The sequence below is a fragment of the Ornithorhynchus anatinus genome, chromosome 10 (assembly GCF_004115215.2).
Source record: "Ornithorhynchus anatinus isolate Pmale09 chromosome 10, mOrnAna1.pri.v4, whole genome shotgun sequence".
In the NCBI taxonomy this organism is placed as follows: domain Eukaryota; kingdom Metazoa; phylum Chordata; class Mammalia; order Monotremata; family Ornithorhynchidae; genus Ornithorhynchus; species Ornithorhynchus anatinus.
Window position 1 is genome coordinate 13,942,327 of NC_041737.1, and position 24,880 is coordinate 13,967,206.

General features: G+C 41.9%; 1 protein-coding gene and 1 pseudogene across 4 annotated transcripts in view; both read left to right on the forward strand.

The window, feature by feature from the left end:
- PCCA (propionyl-CoA carboxylase subunit alpha) overlaps nt 1-24,880 on the forward strand; it is a 323,266-nt gene that overhangs the window by 42,595 nt on the left and 255,791 nt on the right. For 3 of the 4 annotated variants that reach the window (XM_029073673.2, XM_029073672.2, XM_029073674.2), the window contains exons 5-6: nt 16,250-16,363; nt 17,944-17,997. In XM_029073673.2, the coding sequence (XP_028929506.1) occupies nt 16,250-16,363; nt 17,944-17,997 (168 nt within the window). Of the gene's footprint in view, nt 1-7,649; nt 7,654-11,194; nt 11,198-16,249; nt 16,364-17,943; nt 17,998-24,880 lie in introns of those variants that run through there. The other variant, XM_029073675.1, reaches the window with a different exon arrangement.
- LOC114814800 lies at nt 24,339-24,462 on the forward strand (annotated as a pseudogene).

Genomic DNA, 24,880 nt, shown 5'->3' on the forward strand with positions numbered 1-24,880 from the left:
AATAGTTAATTTTTGCAAATGGCTTTTAAAATCAAAACCATACTTTGGGAAACAGTTTTAATTGTTCAGAAACATTGACTCAAGAAATTACAAGTTTTGTATTTAATCATTTCTGTTCCCAATGTGTACATTAGACATTCCAACAAAAGAGAGATTTGTAATTAAATACTACAAACTATCTTTTTAGTGAAATACTGTAATTAGCTCTTATGTATCCCAAGGCTATGTTGATGAAATTCAGCCTTAATGATCTACTGAATGATAATGCTGGCTAAATTTCCAAACTACTGAACCTAATTTATGAAGAGGTTTAATATGACTAGTTCCCGTCAATAAGAAACACACATCCATCTGAACGAAAATAAGAGCACTTCTCTGGTAAAGCAGCTATCCCAGAAGAGTACCTGGCTATGAAACTCTCTACCCGTCTGGTTTGAGCTGCACTTAGTTTCTACCTCTGTGATTAGGTTTCTTAGCTCAAGAAGTGGAAGGCATAAAGTTGTTAGAAAGGAGCTTTTGAGGAAAGTTATGGTGGTAAAGTAGGCAGTCAGTCAGAGGTATTTACTGAGCAATTACTCTGTACAGCACACAGTACTAAGTGCTTGAGAGGGTACAGTGCAACAGAGTTGGTAAACGTGAACCTTGCTCCGAAGTTGGTTACAGTTTTAGTTGGAGAAGTGGACGTTTAAATAGAGACCAGGGAAGTGGCAGAATATAAAGATCAGCATGTAAGTGCTGTGGGACTGGTAGTGGATGAGGATCAAAGCGACTAAGGCGATGCAGATGGGAAGGCAAATAGGGAATCATTCGCCTAGTAGAAAATAGCTTGGGTCTGGGAGTCCTCCTGTGAGACCTTGCAGAAGTCACTTAACTTTCTGCCTCTGTTTCCTCAACTGTAAAATGGGATTCAGTACCTGTTCTCCCTCCTACTTGAACTGTGAGCCCCATGTAGGACAGGGACTGTGCCTGACCTGATTGATTTGTGTCAATCCCTGCCCTTAGAACAGTGCTTGACACAGAATAAGAATTTAGATATCGTAAAAAAGAATAGGGTGGGGTGAAAAGAGAAGTTAGCCAGGGAAGGCTGATACGATTTTTAGTAGGGCTTTGAAGATGGGGAGAGGTATAGTCTGTCAGCTATTAAGGGGGAGGGAGTTCCAGACCAGAGGGAGGATGTGAGTGAGGGGTGGGCAAGGAGAGACAAGATAAAAGCAAATAGAAGGCATAATGGAAAGTAGTGAGGGGACTTGAGGTTAGTGGCCCAAGGGTGCACTGAGTCAATCAGTTCTATTTATTGAGTGTTTACTTTGTGGAAAGCACTGTACTAAGTGGTTGGGAGAGAATATTGCCAAAGAGTCAGTAGACATGTTCTCCTCCCACTAGGAATTTATAATCTAGAGGGGGAGGCAGACATTAAAATAAATTAGGAATACATATATAAATGGGGTGGGGTCAATATTGAGAGCTTAAAGGGTACAGATACAAGTGCATTGGTGCTGCAAAAGGGATAAGGAGTAGGGAAAATGAGGGCTTATTTGAGGAAGCCCTCTTGGAAATGTGACTTTTAATAAGATTTGGAAGATGGGAAGAATGGTGTTCTGTCATATATGAAAGAAGAGGGAATTCCAGGCCACAGGAAAGACGTTGGCCAGGGACAAGATAGATGAGCGTGAGGTACAGTGAGTAGGTTGGCTTGGAGTCCAACTGAATGGTGGAGAGGGGAATGGAGAGTTTGCTCAATGTAATGGGAAAAGGGGGAGAAGAGGATGAAATGTTGCTTGTCTCGCTCTGATATTGGTACCAGTCATTTCTGCAGTCTTACATTAGCATCTTTTGTGTCTCTCCCCCCCAACCTTTGAAATCTCCAGCTATGAGGTAAAATGGAAAATGTAGCAGAGAAGGCAACTCACGTTTGGGCCTTTCCTGGATTGCCTAAGGATGCTGAAAGGTGCGGGGGTGGAGGGAGGATAGAAGGAGAGAGGCACCCCCCCAATAGTTTGTGTTTGGAGGGAAGGGCAGAGGATACCGGTATGCCAGAAAGGGGAATAGCGAAGTGGGATTTGATCCTGAATTGGAGTTAGCAGGAGGCTATTTGCAATTAACTCTTTCATTTCCTTTCAGAATTAAAAGGTAGAAACAAATGAGAACAAGAAGGAGCTCAGGTTACTTAGGTTTCCTCATGTTTCTGAAATCCTTAAGTCAATTGCAGACAAATAGACCCATCTGTACGCCCAAATGTTTCCTCTTAATCTGTTAAAACTGTAATACCAAGCAGCCTGTTGAAACTATCCTTTTAGATTTAGATGGACATTGATTAAGAACTGTTTTATGTGGAACATACTTTCTATTAATTAAAGAAAGGCATGAGGAGATAGTTGATGTAAATGCTTATAACTTGAAACAAACCAGTCTCAAAATCTGGTACTTCAAGATGCAAAAGCAGTGCTCAGTTTTTCACCTGCTTTGTGACTGTTACTGTTTGTGGGTTTTACATTTGTCTCCCACTTGCTTGTTTACTCTCTTTCTCTCTCCCTCCCCTCCCCTTTTCAAACTGACCGCCTGTAGTGTGAAGACATAGAGACTTGGACTATGTCCAATCTGAATAACTTGTGTCTACCCCAGTGCTTAGAACAGTGCTTGGCACATAGCATGCACTTAACAAGAACCATCATTTATATTGACACTTTTCCTTTTTGCAGCATTATGGGTAAGAGACAGCTGGAGACTACTTAAGGTGAACCAGAGGGAATTAATGAGGATTGGAGGTATAAAGAGGGCAGGCAGTGCTTCCAGTAAACAATGCTAAAGGCAAACACAAGTCCCTGGTTGCTTTTTCTTCCATCCTGTCTTTCAGCCGTTTCTAGTCGAGGGTGGAAGAACAAGGCATCGTGGATGGAAGCTTTTGATCTCCTGACTCCGGCCTCTGAGACTGAGAAAGTGTGGAGAAGAGAGGATGGAGAAATTGGATACCTATTTCCCAAAGAGTATTTGGGCACACTAGTTCATATTTTCATTTGATGACGAGGCTTTGATTTTTAATGCAGAAAACATTCTTAATGCACAAAAGGTGGAATGTGCATTTTTACTTGTGAAACGGTGACATGGAAGTTGTTTTTTACTCCCCATTCCGAGGCTGTTCTGGGTTGAACCAGGATCTCCTGGGGGCCAGGAGAACTGGATTTTAGGTTTGGTTCCACCACTGCCCCACTGTGATCTTGGGCAGGTCACTTAATTTCCCTGTGGCTCAGTTTCCTCGCCTTTGAAAGAGAGCAGAACACCTCTTTCCCTCACTTTCAGATTATAGGCTCCATTTGGACAAGGACTGTGTCCAACCTGATTATCTTGTTTCTACTCCAGCACTTAGAACGGTTCTTGGCACATAGTAAGTGCTTAACATGTCCCATAGTTGTTGATATTTAATTATTAGGTCAGTGGCAAGATAGGTCACAGGATCTGTGACCTTTGGACATTTGATATTTCGCCCCACCTCACAGTACTTATGTACATTTTGTTAAATTATATATTACAAATTATTTATATTAATGTCTCTTCTCTCCTCTCCCACCCCCAGACTCTAAGCTCATTATGGGCAGGGAATGTGTCGGCTAATTTTGTTGTTTTGCCCTCTTCCAAGCACTTAGTACAGTGCTCTGCTCATAGTAAGCGCTCAATAAATACCATTGATTGAGACAGACAAGATTGAGGTACAGTGATATGTTGGCATTGGAGGAATGAAGGGTGTGGGTTGAGTTGTGCTAGGAACCTACCCCACCCCACAGCACTTATATGTACATAAGTATATATCTTATTTTGATGCCTGTTTAATACAAGTAAACGTCTCCCCCCTCTAGACTGTAAGCAGGGATTGTTCTCTTTATTGCTGTATTGTACTTCTCAAGCGCTTAGTATTGTGCTCTGCACACAGTAAGTGCTCAATAAAGATGATTGAATGAACGAATGAATGTAAGACAGGAGGGGGTAAGGTGAGGGAGTGCTTTAAGGTCTATGGTAAGGAGTTTCTGTTGGTTGCTGATGTGGATGGAGGTTTTTGAGGAGTGGGGAAACATGGACTGAACGTTTTTGTAGAAAAATGATCCAGCCAGCAGAGTGAAATGTGGAGTGGGATGGGGAGAGACGGAAGGCGGGGAGGTCAGCAAAGAGAGTGATACAGACTCTAGACTGTGAGCTGCTTGTGGGCAGGGAATGTGTCTTGTTTACTGTTACAGTGTACTCTCCCAAGTGCTTAGTACAGTGCCCTGCCCACAGTAAGTGCTAAATAAAAACGGTTGAATGAATGAAAATTCAGTAATCAAGGCAGGATATATGTGCTTGCTTCTCACCCATGATATGGGCATACCCAGGCCCCCAGCCAGGGCTGTGCTTAGGTGGGGCTTCTCATTTACTTATATGTCATCTTAATGACTTAAAAGCAGTGAATTGAAAGTAAATTTGCATTTAATTAATTTTTAATTCACAACTTTTCCATGCCACAATTTTTGGGAACCACCTGCTAAAACACGTAGTCTTGTTTTGTAGGCCAAATTATTTATAGTCTGTCTTGCTGAGTGTCTTTATGTAGTTTGAGTCAATTGGATAAATTCAATTTTTGACAAGTAATACCGATTTATAAAGGACTATGATTTGATTACTTTGTCGGAAGAGCCCAGCTCTCCTATAAGTCTAATAATTATTTGAGTCCTGGCTGATTCCCGATATAGAAAATGCTATTTAAAATGGAGTGATTTCCATCTCATGAAAGCAGTGGGATATTCAAACCATAAATATTAGCTGCTACTTAGTGTGACTGTGTACTATGTCGCTATATCAGATTCCAAGGGAGCATGAGACCTAGTCCTTATGAAGGATGACCTGTTCTGAAAAGTGGAAATCCAAGACATTTCTCGAGGGATTTGAATGTTTGTCTTTATTTTTTTAATTAGAGATTTGTACTCCAGTAATTGGCATCTGTCAGGAGGTCAGTATCAACAGCTGTTTGAAGTGTAAAAATTGTGTGATGGCATTGCAGGTGATCGTGGCCCTGTTGAAATAAGTCTGATTATTCTTAGCAGTTAACTTTCATTTAAGTTGGGCACTTCAGAGAAGATACTGGAAAATATTTCTAAAGGGTCACAGCCCAGTCAGTTATAAAAATTCATATCCCTGTTTGACTAAAATAAGATTAGATTTGTCTCTGTGGCAAATTTCACAGTCGTACCTGATATACATGGCACTCGGACACTTGTTGATTTGAATTTATTGCAATGCCGATGCACCAAGCTCTTGGCAGATTTATGCTGTAGAACATAAATAAACAGGAGTGGAATGCCAATAATATGCAGTTTCACTGTAGGGGCCATTTTGCAACACATTAACTTTCAGACAACCAAGCCTAGGAGTGAATGTCAGAAAATTTATGATATTATAATCTGATTACTTTGTATCTACTCCAGTGCATAGAACAGTGCTTGGCACAAAGTAGCACTTAGCAAGTACCAAAATAATAATTATTATTAATGAGAGAAGCGGCATGGCCTAGCAGATAGAGCACGGGCCTGGGAGCCAGAGGACCTGGGTTCTAATTCCAGCTCCGCCACTTAGCACTTCACTTCTCTGCACCTCAGTGTTAATTCCCATTTTATACTTTACAGGGTAACTCTGAGCCCCATGTGGCTTATTAGCTTATATATTCACCAGTGCTTAGTTAGGTGCCTGTCACGTGGTAATCACAAATATCATAAAAGAAAATCAGAGCCCCTTGGGAGCAAAAAACCCCTCAATTTGCATGTAGCAATACATCCAATGACTTTGTGACTCTAGAATAATTATAATAAGGTATTTGTTAAGCATTTACTATGTACCAAGCACTGTTCTAAGCACTGGGATAGATACAAGGTAATCAGGTTGTCCCACGTGGGACTCACAGTCTCCATCCCCCTTTTTACAGATGAGGTAATGAGGCACAGAGAAGTTAAGTGGCTTGCCCAAGGTCAAGCAGACAAGTGGCGAAGCTGGGATTAAAGCTCACGACCTCTGACTCCCAAGCCCGGGCTCTCTCCGCTAAGTCACGCTAGAGATAATATTTACCAGATATTCATTATTACTCCAGGTTTCAGGCAACACCAGAATCGTACCGAAATCAAAGAGTATTAGTAGCTAAATAAGCAGTCCAGCAATACTCCGATGCTTTTCAAAGCCCTCTCCATTGAGACCAGTTAAAGCACACGCATGACAAGACTGAAGAAATAAGGTAGGCAAGAACGGGTTCACTCAGTGCTGTGATTTAGAGAAGCAGCGTGGCTTAGTGGAAAGAGCCTGGGCTTGGGAGTCAGAGTTCGTGAGTTCTAATCTTGACTCTGCCACTTGTCTGCTGTGTGACCTTGGGCAAGCCACTTAACTTCTCTGGTCCTCACTTACCTCATCTGTAAAAATGGGGATTAAAAAATGTGAGCCCCACGTGGGCCAATCTCATTACCCTGTATCTACTGCAGCGCTTAGTGCTCTGCACATAGTAAGCGCTTAACAAATACCATAATTATTATATAGACTCAACGCCCAGCTAGCTCATGAGCTAACAAGTGATGCCATTCTTTCTTTCTTTCTGTTGTTGTGATACAGGTCCCTAGTCAGAGGAGCTACGCTGTGGAACTGCCAGTTGAAGATCTTCCCACATCAGGGAACGCTCTCAATAAATACCATTGTTTGATTGAACAGTAGGGATGAGCTTTGCAGTATGTTAAATACAAGAGATGTGCAGAGAATAAATTCATAGGCTAGTTGTTTGGGCGTCTTAAATAATTTGAAACCAGTCAGCTGTAGTTGAATGCTTACTGTGTGCAGAACACTCTTCTAAGGACTTAGAGTACAATAGGCTGTAAACTTATTGTAGAGAGGGAACGTGTCTGTCAACTCTGTTATAGTGTACTCTCCATAGTGCGTAGAACAGTGCTCTCTGCACATAGTAATTGCATATTAAAGGCCATTGATGATGATACTGTACAACAGAGTTGGTAGAGATGTTCCCTGACCACAGTGAGTTTACAGACAAGAGGAAACCAGCAGCAGATTTGGTGTCTGACAACTATTTAGTAAGTTTGGCCATCTGAGATTTTGGTCAAAATCCTAGATGATGGCATGGCGGTCAATGATGGGGTGCCTGTCCGAACCATTGTCCTTCAACTGTGAGGGTACAGCAACTTTGGGTGATAAGTCTGGTCTTTATCCACCCATCCTAGGCAGCATTGCTTGAAGGTACCACAAGGAATGTGGAAGCTGGAATCATATTCCAGAACCCTGGGAAACTTCCAGCTCAACCCAAAATATCACGGCTGGATCGCATTATATGGGAACTGCTATAGGCTGACGACTCTACTCCGGGAGTGCTCACGTGAGGAACCCTGCAGATGATTATGGAGTGCTTTTCAGGATCGGCGGTGCTGTGGACTGAAAAGTAACCTGAAGATGACCAAGCTTTTGAACCAGCTTACACTTGTCAAGCCCCTTATCGAGTGACCTCCATTAGGTCTGTAGGATTGAGTGATGGCTCTGGATCCTTCTTCCTAGGTAGCAGATTGCTTGTCCACGAGCCATCCGATAGAGTAAACAAACCTAATCAGGAAATTCCATTCTCTGGGTGGCTGATGGTATGACTCCAGTGTGGCAGCGTGATTGATTCCGAACCGAAATCAGACCTAATTAGTGTCCAACCTTTAAATGCCTAATACCCTAGCCTGACACACATTCCCCATCCATCCTTTAGAGCTGAACAGGTATTGCTCTATATGTGCTAAACCTATCAGGTGGCAAAGTCAGATAAGCAGTGAGATCCTGCATTCTAGCAGATTCATTCATTCATTCATTCATTCATTCATTCGTATTTATTGAGTGCTTACTATGTGCAGAGCACTGTACTAAGCGCTTGGAGTGTACAATTCTGCAACAGATAAAGACAATCCCTGCCCAGTAATAGGCTCACAGTGTAAATCGGGGAGACAGCAAAACAAAACAAACAGTCCAGCGCCATCATCAAGATAAATAGACTCATAGAGATATACACATCTTTAACAAAATAAATGGGGTAATATATTCAAATATGCACAGTGTTGAAGGGAGGGGAAGGGGGAAGAGCAGAGGGTCGGAGAGAGGGGAAGTGACTTGCTAAACCACCCATTTTTCTAAAGCATAGTATGGCAGTGCAAGGATCACTTGCCTGCTGTGACCTTTGGCAAGTCTCTGAATCACTCTGTGCCTCGGTTTCTTCCTCTGGAAAATAGAAATGATCCCTGTTCTCTCTCCTTCTTGACTATTATCCCTGTGCTCAATGGGCTCATCTTGTATCTACCCCAGCACTTGGTAAAGTGTGTGGTGCAAAGTAGAGGCTTGATAAACACTAAAAAAAAATGCTGTTTGGAGAGTTGTGGTGGAGGGAGACATAAGCGGACATAAACAGGGAAGAGAGAAGAAATTCTTTCAAGATACAATGGGATAAAATCTCAGGTGATGTGGCATAGCTGTAGACAGATGGGAGGCAGCTGCTGCAGACAGACCAGCCTACAACGTGATAATTAGAAATGTGGGGGTATTCTGTTGTAGAATAGAGGTTTTGAAACGATTGTGGCAGAATTGAATACTACGCAAGGCACTGTAGGAAGCAAATGGGCAAGCACAGCAAAGGATTGTCTTTCTTGCATGGGGCGTAGGAGGGAATGTTGGCTACAGTCAAGTCTTTTCAGCCACGGTCTCTCGTACTAATCATCTTAAAAGTCCAAAGGGAGTATCTTTGCGTAGTTTAAAAGATTGGATACTTTCAGTATTTTTTGATTATGTATTAAATTCCTTTGCAACCGTAATGTGTAAGGTTTGGTGCTTTATTTTTGCTCTGTAACCTTTCTGACACCTTGTGAGTTGTGAACTGGATAAGTAATGGTATTGATTGGATTTTTGAAAGTTCCTCCGATTCATCTGAAAAGACAAAAATTTTTTCAGAGGTGGATGCCTAACCAGGTCATAAATAAACAATGATCCTTGGATCAAACCTGGCCATGTAGAACTACTAACCAGAGCCAATGATTTTTTTTTAACCTCCCTCTTGAGATAACAGGTGCCCTCTCCAGGGGTTCCAATTTGACACTGAGCTAATTTCTATCAAGTTCCTTTATTTTCTTTGGAGAGTAATTGAGCATTTAGGCTAGCTTTAGATTGATAATCATAAGAATTGTGATATTAAGCATTTACTTTGTGCCAAGCTCTGTACTAAGTGCTGGGGTAGATACAAGCTAATCAGATTGAGCACAGTCCATGTCCCATATAGGGTTCAGAGTCTTAATTCCCATTTTACAGATAAGGTAATTGAGGCACAGAGAAGTGAAGTAGTGACTTGCCCAAGGTTACACAGCAGACAAGGGGCAGTGTCAGGATTAGAACCCAGGACCTTCTGACTCCCAGGCCTGTGCTTCGTCCACTAGGCCATGCTGCTTCTCTAGGAAAGAATTATTAATAATGATTGAATGTGGTTCCTGAACACAAGGATTGTGAAATTCTGCAAGTTTGGTTCTGTTGAAGTAGGTTTTTGTTGTTGTTGTTTTTTGTTTTTTGCTTTGTTTTTTTTTTTTAAACCATTTGAATCTTTGGCTCTTCTGGGGGAATCTCATGGGAGTTTACCAAGCAGTCACAGAGACCCCCTGCCTTGCCACACTTTATTTTTTTCCTTCCAGCGAAGCTCATGGGCCATTCCTCCAGCCTTCACCCTCTCCCTTCCTGAGATGTATTTAGCAATATTCTCTGCTCATTGCAATTCACATCCTTTCTCTGCCAGAACTGCTTAGGTTCAACTACTTCGAGCTTCTTTTTTTCTTTGCTAATGGGCCTAAGGAGCCTTTGGGGTAGCCCAGAGCAATTGCAGTTCTGATAAAGGGGTATTGCTATAGAGTATAGGCTCTTTGTGGGTAATAATAATAATATTTATGGTATTTGTTGAGTGCTTACTATGTGCTGAGCACTGTTCTAATCACTGGGATAGATACAGGGTAATCAGACTGTCCCATGTGGGGTTCACATGTTTTAATCCCCATTTTTACAGATGAGGTAATTGAGGCACAGAGAAGTGAAATGACTTGCCTAAGGTCACACAGCAGATAATTCTGGAGCCGGGATTAGAACCCACGACCTCTGACTCCCCAAGCCCGTGCTCTTTCCACTAAAACACGCTGGGTAGGGTTGGCTCTATCAACTCTACTGTGCCGTACTCTCCGGGGCACTTAATACAGTCCTGTGTACACTGTCAGTGCACACTTATTATGTGCTCAACACTGTTCTAAGCACTGGGACAGATATAAGGTAATCAGATTGTCCCGCTTGGGGCTCACTGTCTTAATCCCCATTTTACAGATGAGGCAACTGAGACCCAGAGACCTTGCCCCTTCCTACCTCTCCTCCCTTCTCTCTTTCTACCGCCCACCCCGCACGCTCCGCTCCTCTGCCGCCCACCTCCTCACCGTCCCTCGGTCTCGCCTATCCCGCCGTCGACCCCTGGGTCACGTCCTCCCGCAGTCCCGGAACGCCCTCCCTCCTCACCTTCGCCAAACTGATTCTCTTTCCCTCTTCAAAACCTTACTTAAAAATCACCTCCTCCAAGAGGCGTTCCCAGACTGAGCTCCTCTTCCCCCTCTACTCCCTCTGCCATCCCCCCTTTACCTCTCCGCAGCTAAAGCCTCATTTTCCCCTTTTCCCTCTGCTCCTCCACCTCTCCCTTCCCATCCCCACAGCACCGTACTCGTCCGCTCAACTGTATATATTTTCGTTACCCTATTTATTTTGTTAATGAATTGTACATCGCCTCGATTCTATTTAGTTGCCATTGTTTTTACGAGATGTTCTTCCCCTTGACGCTGTTTAGTGCCATTGTTCTTGTCTGTCCGTCTCCCCCGATTAGACCGTAAGCCTGTCAAATGGCAGGGACTGTCTCTATCTGTTGCCGACTTGTTCATCCCAAGCGCTTAGTACAGTGCTCTGCACATAGTAAGCGCTCAATAAATACTACTGAATGACTGAATGAATGAAATGACTTGCACAAGGTCACAGAGCAGACAAGTGGTGGAGCTGAGATTAGAGCCCACATCCTGTTAAAAAAAAAAATGCATCCTTTAATAAAATATCACTGAAAATTTTAGGGACACCCTTTTTAGAACTTCAGGCTGAGTCTGTCTCAGTGTTACTGTTTCTTAAGACGTGACCAGCCCTGAACTCTGGCACCAGGTGGGAAATCACAGATTTGCCTAACCCACAAAAATAGCTTCTCTTTGCTTAAAACAACCCCAAAAAACTAGACAAACAAACTCTTCAGTTGTTTGAACTTGGCAAACACAGACATTCTGTCAAGGTGAAGAAACTTTCTTAGGCACTCCTGCTTGTTTCACAAAGTCACCGGGTCAAGTATGGCTTTCTCTGAAAGGTTTAGAAGTGCAATTGAGACTGTTCATTGATTCAGGAAAATGAAAGGAATCCCAATTCTCGGCCAAGCTTGTGACTGGTCCATGGAAGCCTGCTTGAAAAACATCTCAGATAACAGAAAATTGTGTGCCTTGGGCTGAATCATTCAAGGTGAAAGGGATTTTGTGGGATTAAGGTGTGTGTGTGTTGGTCTAGATTTATTTGCAGCCTGCTGTTACCTTTTCCAGTGGGAAGGCCTGAATCTCATGCTCTAATGTTTGTTCTCAATGCTTGACTTGGGCCCTCTGCCCAGAACAGTGGGTTAGGATCTTGCCTTTGGGAGTTCACAGTGGACAAGTTTACTTACAAGTACGTACATCAGCGAGCTTTGCTAAGGGAGGGAGAGCTGATCGAATGCTTCAAAACCAATCTCACCACCGCTGTTCCCTTCTAGTATTTGTTAAGCACCTACTGTGTGCCAGCACTTTACGTGCTGGGGTAGATACACACCAATCACACATCGGACATAGTCCTTATCCCACTTGGGGCTCACAGTCTTAGTCCCCATTTTACAGTTGAGGTGATTGAGACCTAGCGAAGTGATTAGCCCGAGGTGTCGTAGCAGAGAAGTGGTGAAGTTGGGATCAGAACCCAGGTCCTTCTGATTCCCAGGCCTGTGTTCTGTCCACTAGGCCACACACTGCTTCTCTTCCTAGTACGCTTCCGATCTTGCACTCTTTCATGAACTCCTCTCCCATTGTCACCAAACTTCTTTTGTTGTAATTAGAAGGGAGACTCATAAGTAGGGATAGGCTGGAAATTAGGTGATTAATTTCCAGGTAATGCGTTAGTACCACACAGATCTACTAACAACCCAGTCTGTATTCTCTCCTCCTCTAACAACAATCTTCTCCTTGTACCTTGATCTCGTCTGTGTCTCGCGGCCAATTCCTTGCCCAAGTCTTCCCTCTGGCCTGGTTCTCCCTCCTCCTTCCTATCTGACAGACCACCCCTTCAAAGCCCTACTAAAATCACACCTCTTCCAAGAGGCATTCCCCAGTTGAGCCATCATGACTCTACCCTTAGCCCTTCCTTCTGTGTGCTTATGCACTCTTGTCTGTTGCCTTTAAAGCACTTTGATATTGTTCTATACCCCAGCATTACAGCACTTAGGTACTATCTGCAATTTATTTTAGCGTCTCTCCCCGACTAGTCTGTAAGTTCCTTGTGGTCAGAGATCACCTATGCATATTCCTTTGTGTTGTTCTCTCCCAAGTGCTTTGTATAGTGCTCTGCACACAGCAAGGATGCAGTAAATACTACTGACTGTGTATATGTGTGAAGAGGTTAGCTTAAAAACCGACAATTTCCACCGCCCATATATTTATTTAGATTATCCACTCAGAACCCTGTGCGACTTACCAGCCCTTAGTCTAAAAAGCAGTGACCCAAAGATGTGACCGGCAACATACCTTGGGAGCAGGGATTATATTTTGTCTATTCTCAACAATATACACACTTCCCTATTTGAGATCATGCACTCAGTAAATATTTCTTCACGATATGGGAGTGGCAAGCTCAATATGGGAGCAGCAAACTCTGGTCTGGAACGCCCTCCCCCTTCAAATCTGCTAGTCCACCACTCTCCCTGCCTTCAAAAGCCACATAAAATTATATCTCCTCCAAGATGCTTTCCCTGATTAAGTCCTTTATTTCCCCTAGCCATAAACCCCTCAAGTGTTTTGGTGCTCACCCCAGCCCCCTAATTTATTTTAATGTCTGTCACCCCTTCTAGATTGTAAGCTACGTTTGGGTGGGGAATAGGTCTACTGACTCTGTAGTATTCCCCCAAGTGCTCAATGCAGTGCTCTGCATATATTAAGCACCCAAATGTGGATCAGTAATAATAATATTGGTACTTGTTAAGCACTTACTATGTGCAGAGCACTGTTCTGAGCACTGGGGTAGATACAAGGTAATCAGGTTGTCCCATGTGGGGCTCACAGCCTTCATTCCCATTTTACAGATGAGGTACCTGAAGCACCGAGAAGTGAAGTCACTTGCCCACAGTCACACAGCTGACAAGTGGCAGATCTGGGTTTCGAACCCATGACCTCTGACTCCCAAGCCCGAGCTCTTTCCACAGAGCCACGCTGCTTCCCTTAGTACCATTGGCATTGAATAGCACCTCTTGATTTTTATGAGGATCATCTCTTGTCACCCATTCCCAACCAGTGGGCTGGGAATGTGTCTACCAATGCTGTTGCATTGTACTTTCCCAAACACGTTGTGCGCAGTAAGCGCTCTGTTCATTGAATGAATGAACTAATATACAGTTTAGAGAAGAAATATGGCTTAGTGTTAGGAACACGGGCTTGGGAGTCAGAGGTTTGTGGGTTCTAATTCTGGCTCCGCCACTTGTCTGCTGTGTGACTTTGGGCAAGTCACTTAACTTCTCTGGATCCCCATTACCTCATCTGTGAAATGGGGATTAAGACTGTGAGCTCCACTTGGGACAACCTGATTACCTTATGTCAACCGTATATATTTTTATTGCCCTATTTATTTTGTTAATGAGATGTACATTCCCTTGATTCTATTTATTGCTTTTGTTTTAATTAGATGTACATCCCCTTGATTCCATTTATTGCTATTGTTTTTGTCTGTCTGTCTCCCCGGATTAGACTGTAAGCCCGTCAGTGGGCAGGGACTGTCTCTATCTCTTGCTGATTTGTACATTCCAAGTGTTTAGTACAGTGCTGTGCACATAGTAAGCGTTCAATAATTACTATTGAATGAATGAATGAACCCTAATGCTTAGAACAGTGCTTGGCATATAGTAAGTACTTAACAAATGCCATTATTATTATAAAAAAGGATCCTGAAAACAAGGGTGGTGAGGGAGAATATGGAAGGTGAATCGCAGTGAAATCTTAAATAGTTTTCAAGGGGCACCATATGTTTGGAGTAGTTACCTCTGACTTGTGTGCTTCGTTTAGCTGGCACCTACTCTACTACATGATCTTTCATTTCCAGTTGGCTTCCCCGGGCTGATGTGGAAACAATGTAGTCAAACGCATTTTTGAAGTTGGGTAACAGAGCAATGTAGGCATGGTAATTTTACATCCTTGTTTTGTTCCCTTAAAGTAATTGAATTCTCTCCTTTGGAAGTTTAAAACTTGAGCTATGTTTGCAGTGAATTGAAATGGTATGGCAATATTTAGAATCACAGTGAACAGGATTTTATTCATCTTTTGACTCTCCGGGGTCTCTTGTTACTGCATGCCTTCAGTCACACATTGGGCTGACCTATTGCAATGGGTGGATCCATTAGTACTAGCCATGTAGCCAGCCAGTCAGTGGCACGAAGTATCTCCTTTCACTTTGAGTTCCATATGCTGATGGGACCATTTCTCTTGGCTCTTTTATTCTTCCAGGACAAAGAATAGAGAAAGTTTTTAATCAGAGAGGATCATGGTTTTCACTTTGAATAGACACTGTTTAAGTATGGAAGCCAAGTAATAACTTCTAAATGAAGTAATTGTTGCCATATGTCTGGGTTGCTTCATTTTTTTGTAGTTCTGTATTTGGGTTTTTGCTTTTTTCCCCCCTTTCCTCTCCCCTCCCTTGAACCTTGAGTAACCAGGAGGAATTTTCTTAGTAGTTTTATTTCCCTTTTCAGTTGGTGATTTTGCAAGTCCATTATATTTAAAAAGAAGATTCTACCTAATTATGATTTTAAACACTCTAAATTGAAATATGAGTAGCTCATGTTTAGTATTGTCTATACATTAGATTGAATTATTTTGGAACAGGATAAAAATCTGTAATTTGGAACTAGGCCAAAATTTTAAGAAGGGTGAAAATGACATTATTTCTGTGTAGCTTGCTTTTAGTTTTGTGCTCATAGTTTGATCATTTCTAAAGATGCACTTTGAATGCCCATTATCCTTTCGCAAATGGACAATATTAAAAGTGCTCACCAAACTGACAATCAGAAAAAGTTGTGTATGCTTCAATTTTCAGTAAAAAAAAAATAGACTCAGAAATTAAATAAGTGACTGTTTTTAAGATTGTATTATCTGTTTCAGCAAACATACTGGTATTTAATTGTCTGGATAGGAAGAACATGAATTGATGATACGATTGGAATGAACTTTGGGAAAACTTTTAAATAGTTGTGAATTTCTGACTGAAAATGCGTATATGAATTCTGTTGACTAAAAATACAATGGACCAGGAATCAAACATTGGCCTGTTTAAATAATTCTCAAGATTTTCTGGTTCAAGTGTAGTGATATTGAACTCTTTAGTCCTAAGCTTTAATTTGCGCATGGTGCCGACCTGATGCTGTGCAGGGACACTCACTGCATCCCTTCATTCAATTCGCTCTAATTATCCCCAACTTCCTGGGGAGCCTGCTTAGAACTGGCCATGAATGTTTGTTATTAAGTATTAAGATATTAGGCTGCCCTGGTTACATGTAACAAAGTAGTTTAGCCCGAGAATTTACATATAGATGATCAGTATAGGAAGCTGAATTGTTTGCAGCAATTTTATTTCATCTGCTCTACTGTGTTTCGGAAATAGCGTTAAATATTTTGACAGGCTTAGGTTTGGAATGAAAGAAATGGAGGTTAACCTAGCTTTTGAGTTTTTTTTCCCCCCCACATAATGTTTGTTCTCCTGTATACAGTTTAGAAGTGGCTCTGGTATGTTAATTATCTTCGAAATGATCAGATTTGTAATTTTGTGTGCATATTTTAGGGTGATGGTAATTATTTTTGCTGGGAGCATCTGTTAATGCAGAATTTTGTCTCTTCAGGTTCATGTGAAAATGGCGGATGAAGCTGTCTGTGTTGGCCCAGCTCCCACCAGCAAAAGCTACCTCAACATGGATGCCATCATGGAAGCCATTAAGAAAACCGGGGCCCAAGCTGTGAGTCTGAATGAGTCTATCTCCTGCAGCTGTTTCATATATAGTGAGCAGAAAAGCCGAGTTTGTATTAAAAAAAAAATAAAAAAAGGATGATTGAATATGCTATTCCAGTTAGTTCATGTCACATGAGTTAAATGTGGCCGAAATCGCTACTGGAAATCAAAGGCTTTGGAGCATCTGGCAGTGCTGGTCCCTGATCCTGCAGGTGGCGGCTGGATTCAGCTTTCACACCAGGGAGCGGCTTCAGTTCATTTCCAAATTTGCTGGGGGAAAAAAAATCCCAATTAGTTTTTGAGCATTAACCCTTTCAATGCCACAATAGGTTTTTGGAATGATTTCTAAATCAGGTCCAAAACAGGCTTTGGTTTTAATTCGGTTTTAATCCTTAAAAAAAAAAAAGTACATACCTAATTACATGTGTAGAATTGTAAGTGGAGCAATAAGTAATTATTTTAGTTTCAAGATGTCAACAAAATACACATTGAGAGATGGGTAGATACCGGTCTCTCTGTGTGTGTCCTGTAGTTTTAATCTTTAGCTGTCCGAGTGATCAGATTCAGAGTTTAAGAGGAAGGATTGGGGAAAATAAAGAGCCTATGACTGATAGGAATAATAATTTCTAAGATTGTAGTTTCAGTGAGCTAACTTGTTTCTGAAATTTAATGTTGAGGGCTGTGCAGAATCATCTTTAAAACTGGATAGAATCGGTCAACACCAGCAATTAGCCTGGAGTGTTCAATTAGTGTTCTTGTTTCTGTTGAGGAAAACATTTTAGTAGAAATGCTGGCTTAAATGAAAAACAGGACTCATGAACACACAGAGATGCTGGCAGTTTATTAGCATAGTTGATAGAGATCAGAAATCTTTAAACAATTTATCCGTGATGTATAACAAGATATTTAAATTGACTGTTTTCATAAAATTAAGTTGGCGAGTGTTTGCTCATCCATGTTTAGATACTTTGCACTGAACCCTCCCATTCAGTTCAGAATTTGTCTTTCATAGGGATGTCATGAGAGAGACCCAGAGAACCACCATACTGTCTTGTATCATTCATGATTGCCAGTGATGTTCCCTCTAGTTGGGGATCATATCAGAAATATGCCCAGTGTGGGACAGCAGAACAGTGGTTTTGTATTACAAATGCTTATGATGGTAAAGTGAAAAACAGATGGAGTTAGGACAGAATAGTAAAATCATGAAATGGATGTGGAACATGAAGGGAAAAGGGGAGGGTTGGAATAAAGCATGGAGGCATAGAGAGGAAAACAGGTGAGGTAGTGACAGAGTCAAACCACAAGAAAGAAACATCTCTTCATTTTTATGAACTTCCCATACTGTCTTCAGAGTAATGAGGTGTGGGGCAGATGGATGAATGATCCAACCTAAGGTGAGGAAGAGTTACTCAATATGATCCTCTAAAGAAAAAAAACCACAAACTGGATCCTTTGGTCAGTGAGAATTTTTAGGGAAAGGGGCGGGGTCTCTTCTAAAGGTTGAGCTACTGAAATGAATTTTATAGTTGGCTGTCAGCTCTGAAATCTGATACATTTGAAATCCCTCCTGCTCTTATTTTGAAGGTCCACCCAGGATATGGATTTCTTTCAGAAAACAAAGAATTTGCCAAATGTTTGGTAAGTTTTATTATTGGTTCCTTAGAGGTTAGTTAATGTTTTGGAAAGCTATGCTATGGCAGGAGGCAGGAAAGTTGGCCATCGGATGTAAGCGCCTGATTAGACACCAAGCCGAAAGCATCTTTTTGCAGTTTATTTGGTTGCCTTCATTCCAGCTCATTCTTCTAAGATGATTGGAAGAAGTCTAAAACACCTCATGTCTGACTGATTGTGTATATCTGTGTAAAATGCTATCAAAACCAACTGTAAATTGTAAGGAATAAGTGTTTAATTTTGTAAGAATACTTCTTTTGAGCCATTGTGGAGAAATGTACTATAGAAGGCATTTACCAATAAAATCTAAGCATTTCTAGTCTGTCTTCGTGTGGAAGTAAAATGAATAAAGTCAACCTTCTTCCTGGTGCCTGGCTGAGTTAAATATAAGGAGTCTCAATTCAGAGGCCTCAGTTCTTGTAAACAATCTGACAGTTAGGAAGCCGTGCTGTACGCCCAACAGAAAGAACACCATTCTGGGAATATGGAGATTTAATCTCATTTCCCCCCTTTCGGGGTTACATCATGAAGGTGAAGGTTTCTGACCAAACCTTACTGTGAGGCGGCCGGGCTCAGCGAGAGTCTTGAAAAATAATGAGCCAGTGTGGGCACTGAAGACTGCGGTGGCTACCAATGCAGTCGCGTGTTGGGCTGTGACACTACTGCCCAACGTCGACATTATGCTGTGGTCACTTTGGTCATAAGTATCTTTAAATAGTCATATAGATCTTTGTGTTAAATTGCTCATTAATTCGTATTAAAGTCTATCCCTTCTTTCCCCCCAGACTGGGCAGGGAACACACCTGCTAATTCTCTTGTGTTGTACTCTCGAGCGCTTAGTACAGTACTTTGCACCTAATAATGATGGTATTTGTTAAGTGCTTATTATGTGCCAAACACTGTTCTAAGCTTTGGGATGGATACAAGGTAATCAGGTTGTCCCACATGGGGCTTAATCCCCATTTTACAGATGAGGTAACGGGGCAAGTCACTTCTCTTTGCCTCAGAGTCACCCAGCTGATGAGTGGCAAAGCTGGGGTTAGAACCCACAACCTCTGACTCCCAAGTCCGTGCTCTTTCCACTAAGCCATGCTGCTTCTCTTCGTAAGCTCCTCAATAAATATCATCGATTGATTAAATGGATCCTGTGCAAAACAAAACCTTTGTGTGCACTTTGCATGCTGCATCCCACCCGCTCACTTTCTGGTTGTACTCCCTGCCCCGGTGAAAACGAGACTTTCTGGGAAGAGAGGGGGGAAGGTCTGCACAATTCTTATCGATTCTTCCTTTTAGGGCTTTGGGGCCGAAGTCTCAGTTCTGAGGCTCAACCATTGCTCCTGATGGAAGATCCCCCCCATGTTCAGAGTTAGGACATTTTCCTGTGCTAAACGTTTTTAGACCTGGCTAAACTACGGCCAAAATCCTACTCTGCAGTTACTGGGAGGCTGGATAGAGAACTGAGAACTTTCTTTTTGTTTGTTTATTATTATTATTTTTTGAAAGGTTTTTGTGAAGCACTTACTGTGTGCCAGGTGCAGTACTAAGAGTTGGGGTAGGTACAGACTAATCATTTTGGACACAGACTTAATCCCCATTTTGCATATGAGGTAATTGAGGCACAGAGAAGTTAAGTGACCTCCCCAAGGTAGCCCAGCAGACAAGTGGTGCATCTGGGATTAGAACCCAGGTCCTTCTGACTCGCAGGCCCATACTCTCTCCAATAGACCACGATGCAATTTTGTATAAGAGAGTTAAAAAAAAAGCATCTTTAAAGCAATAATATATGGATTATCTGTGGTCTAAAGAAGACATGAAAATGAGCTTATGTAAAGTAAACCAGCATGAGTACAAAAGGACCTCAAAAGGAACTGAATTTTTTCCCATTATCCTTTTTATTCCCCACTGATTAATTTTCAGGGAAATCTCTTGATGCCTGGCACACAGTAAGCACTTAAATACCAGAATTATTCTTACTTTTCTAAGCGTTTAGTACAGGGCTCTGTACATAATAGACTTAGTAAATGCCATTGATTGATTACCTGTTTAGAGGTTCTTACAAGGGGATGAAGAGGGCATTGATAAATATAAGTGGGGGAGGAGGGGCAGTGCAGATTTTGTGGGCTTTTCACTGGGCTAATGATTTTTGGAAACCAGCCTCTTGGGTTGAAATGTTTTATCCTTTGATTTAATCTTGTAGAGCAGTTCTAAAAAGAAGAAATTTATCCATTACCCATGGTGCCTAATAAAAGACTGGGGCCCTAAAATTATGAATTTAAAGGAAAAAACCATTAGATTGGATTATGAAGATAATCCAGAAACAAGGAGCCAAACTCATGTTCCCCTCCCCAAAGGTCTCCTTTTGAATTTGCTAATTTGTTAAATGAGATTTCAGTTGCCTTGAAGGGTTCTTTGAGGTCCTTGCATAAAAGATACATCTAATGTAAAAAAAAAAAAATTCATATTGCAATATTTAGTGTTTTGGGATTTCCTTTCACCCCAGGAAATCCAAACGCTGTATAAACTTGGCAATTTCCTAAGATTTATCTCTAATGTAGAATTTCCTCATTAAGAAAACGGACAATTTTATTTTACTCAGTTCCACTTTGCTTCCGTTCCATTGTGTCATGAAATCTGTCAGGTTTTGGTAGATGAAGCAGAATTGAAATACCAGATCTCTGTTACCAACCGGAACTAGTAATAAGTGCACAGCTGCATGCTCAACAGGCTCCATCTTCATTTCGTTTCCCTCCTCTATCCATTGTCTGACTACCCAGGAGAGCTTTTGGACGTTTACTTGGTGCCAGCGATGTGGCTTCTGCTTTTCAAGGGGATGAGAAGGAAGCTGTGGTGGCTGGTTATGTGCCATACTAGCCCCGTTTCTAGTCCCGTTGTACATAAGATACCAGCCATCTGTTGAAATACATCTTCTGGAATTCTCCTTCTAAGTTCTGCCCAGTGACCTGGCTCGATAGCTGGTGGTGGCTCCCCAAACTCCTTTGCTTCAGTTCTATTAGTTGACAGGTATTGTTGTTGTGATGGTGCGACCATCCACCTCCACGTCAGACCGAGACTCCAAACCATTGGCTTTATAGCACTCAGTCACCTTGCGCGATCCTCTAATCCTAACTAAACTTTTCACCATATCTCTATCTCCCCTATCTTGCCACCGACCTCTCTCCCACGTCCGGCCTCTGTTCTGGAATGCCCTCCCTCCTCATATCTGAGAGGCAGTGACTCTCCCCGCCTTCCGAGCCTTATTTGAAGGCACATCACCTCCAAAGTGCCTTCTCTGACTAAGCCCTCCTTTCCTTTTCTCCAATTCCCTTCTGTGTTGCCCTGACTTGCTCCCTTTGTTCATCTCTCACTGCCGCTCCAGCCCCACAGCACTGTGTACATATCTGTAATTTATATTAATGTCATATTTAGTCCATACAAGGTTCTGCCTTCAGTAGATTTGACTGATTATTTCTAAAATCACTTTGGAATATGCTCTGGCAGCTTTTTATTAGGAGAGTGGTCACATAGATGTGAGCACGTTTTCTCTGAGGATCTGGTTTAAATTTCTCATTGAAGGTAGAAGAGTGTGGACTGATGAGAGAAATGATGAAAGCAGTGAGCAGAACAGTGTAGTATCTAGGTAAGGGATGAAGATATAAATGATTGACAGATGAAAGGTAAGATGCCACATTTTATGAATAATGTTCACTGTATTTTGTATTATCAAACTGTTTGCATAACACATTAGAACGTGAGGTACTATTTTGGTAAATAAAACAGAATTTGGTTTTGGTCGAGGGTCATCCTGAATTTAAGAATTCAGGGTCATCTTGGTTTCAGAGCAGTAAGATATATGCCACATTTTATATAGGTTAAGAAACCAAGAGTCAAGTCCCTAGGGAAGGTTAAAAAGTGATCTGTTTGGCCTCACACAGAGGCTCAGTTTGTAGAAGCAAAACAGACATTTGCCGGTTTTTTTGTTTCAGGGGTTGGGAGAAAGGGAGGCAGAATTCACATGTATTTATTGGTACAAATAGAAGCATCTTATGCCATTGAAAGAATTTGCTGTCGTATGAGCAAGGGATAGCCTCTGTCCATTCGGTTGAGGTCTTAGAGTGGATTGTTTTTTTTACTGAAAAATTTTATCCTTAGGTGTGGTTGTGATTTGGCCTGTGGAGGGATTTGTCTGATTGGCAACTAACCTCTGGGGATGCTGGCAAGTGTCCAAAGATCAGCCTGGCTAGGACAATTAATAGGATAGGAAGGATCCTCTGGAATTAAAGAGGTGGACTAACCTGTCAATTTTTGCTCTTATTTATCTAGGATTGGTAAGACTTTTGCAATTTAGCTTATCTAAATGAAAACATGGAAAGATTTGTTGAAGCGTAATTTTTTTCTTTTCTGGAGATGGGAACAAGTAGGAAAGATGCAAAAGCCTGAATTATATCTCGCCTGTCTGGGGTCATGTCTGACTCAGGATTCCTGGTGCTGGTTCTGAGTTGGGGCCTATTGGTATGTGGTTTTAGCTTGGTCCTGGAGATGTAGGGTTTTTCTTTTAAGGTGGTATTGAATAATAATAATTATGGTACTTGTTATGTGCTTACTATGTGCCAAGCACTGTTCTAAGCTCTGGAGTAGATACAAGTTAATCAGGTTGGACGTAGTGCCAGTCCCATGTGGGGCTCACACTCTTACTCCCATTTTACGGATGAGGGAATTGGGGCCCAGAGAAGTTAAGGGACCTTCCCAAGGACACATAGCAGACATATTTGTTAAGCATTTACTATGAGCCAGGAACTGCACTAAGCACTGGGGTAGATACAAGCTAATTAGGTTGGACATAGTCCATGTCCCACAATCTACTCCAGCGCCTAGGACAGTGCTTGGCACATAATGTTTAACAAAAAAAGAATATGGACAGGGAACATGTCTGCTAATTCTGTTGTATTATACTCTTTCAAGTGGTCAGCACACAGTAAGCATCAATAACTACCATTAACTGATTGACTAGACTGTAAACTCGTTGTGGGCAGGGAACCTGTCTACCAACTCTGTTATATCATACTCTCCCAGGCGCTTAATATAGTACTGTGCACACAGTAAGTGCTCAGTAAATATGATTGATTGACTGACGGACTTGTTCTTTGAACAAGAACTCTTGACCATTGGCTTCAACGTTTTCTCCCCTATCAGATTGTAAACTCCTGAGGAGAGTAAACTCTCTTAATGCATCGATCATTTGTATTTATTGAGCACTTACTTGTGTACAGACCACTGTACTAAATAAGGCTTGGGAGAGTACAACACAACAGACACATTGGCTGCCCACAATGAGTTTATGGCCTTGGGGGTGGCGGGGGGGAGTCATCTTTCTTCCAAACTCTTAGTACAGTGCCCGGCAGTGAATCGAGCACGGGCCTGCGAGTCAGAAGGTCATGGGTTCTAATCCGAGCTCGGCCACATGTCTTGGGCAAGTTAGTTCACTTCTCTGAGCCTCAGTTACTTCATCTGTAAAATGGAGATTAAGAATGTGAGCCCTGTGTGGGACAGGGACTGTGTCCAACCTGACTACCTTGTATCTACCCCAGCGCTAGAACAATGCCTGGCACATAGTAAACGCTTAACAAGTACCATAATTATTATTTGACTCACAATAAATACGGTTGATTGATAATCAGTGGTATTTACTGAGTGCTTACAATGTGCAGAGGACTGTACTAACTGCTTGAGAGTACAACAGAGTTAATGGCTGTGTTCCCTGCCCATAACGAGTTACAGTCTAGAGGAGGAGACAGACACTAATGTACACATTAATTCAGTAGTATTTATTGAGCGTTTACTATGTGCAGAGCACTGTACTAAGCACTTGGAATGTACAGTTCAGTAACAGAGAAAATCCCTGGCCAATAACGGGCTCACAGTCTAAATGTGGGAGACAGCAAAGCAAAACAGAACAAAACAAAACAACATCAAGATAAATAGAATCATGGAGATAGACACCTCATTAACAAAATAAATAGGGTAATAAATAATATATACAAATATGCACAGTGCTGAGCGGAGGGGAAGTAAATAAGTAATTTATATTATACAATTAAAAGCTAAGAAAATATAATTCAAAGATACATGGTTGCCGAAGCAGGGACTATAGTACTTCTCCTCCTCCTGCTTCTGTCATGGATTTGCAGAAGAGTGAGGGTTGCTCCCTCAAGATGCTGAGCCAGTGGGTCATATTTGTTGAGCGTTTTCCATGGGCAGAGCGCTGTCCAAGCAGTTGGGAGAATACAGTATAACAGAGATGGGAGTCGCAGGTCTACGGTCATACCACCCTGAACACGCCCGATCTCGTCTGATCTCGGAAGCTAAGCAGGGACGGGCCTGGTTAGTTTAGTACTTGGATGGGAGATTGCCTGGGAATACCGGGTGCTGTTGGCTCCCCCTTCTAGACTGTGAGCCCGTTTTTGGGTAGGGATTGTCCCTATCTGTGACCGAGTTGTACTTTCCAACTGCTTAGTACAGTGCTTTGTACACAGTAAGCGCTCAATAAATACGATTGATTTAGTGAATGAATTCCATGCCCACAGTGAGCATTCATTCAGGTCTTGAGGGAGTGAAGCGTTTTGCTCATTCTGATTGTGTCCTCAGAGAAGTGCTCTCACTGCTTTCCGGTCTTTCAATCTTCAAGGGTTGTGTTTCCTGGCATGAATCTAGATTGCAACCGGAACGTTGTGCCACACTGCCAATTGTAGTTTTGCCGTATAAATAATTTTTCACTTCTAGTAGATATCCTGCTCTGAATTATCTTTCCCTTTTATATAGTCCCTTGGCAATTGTTAGGTAGGACACAGTTCTG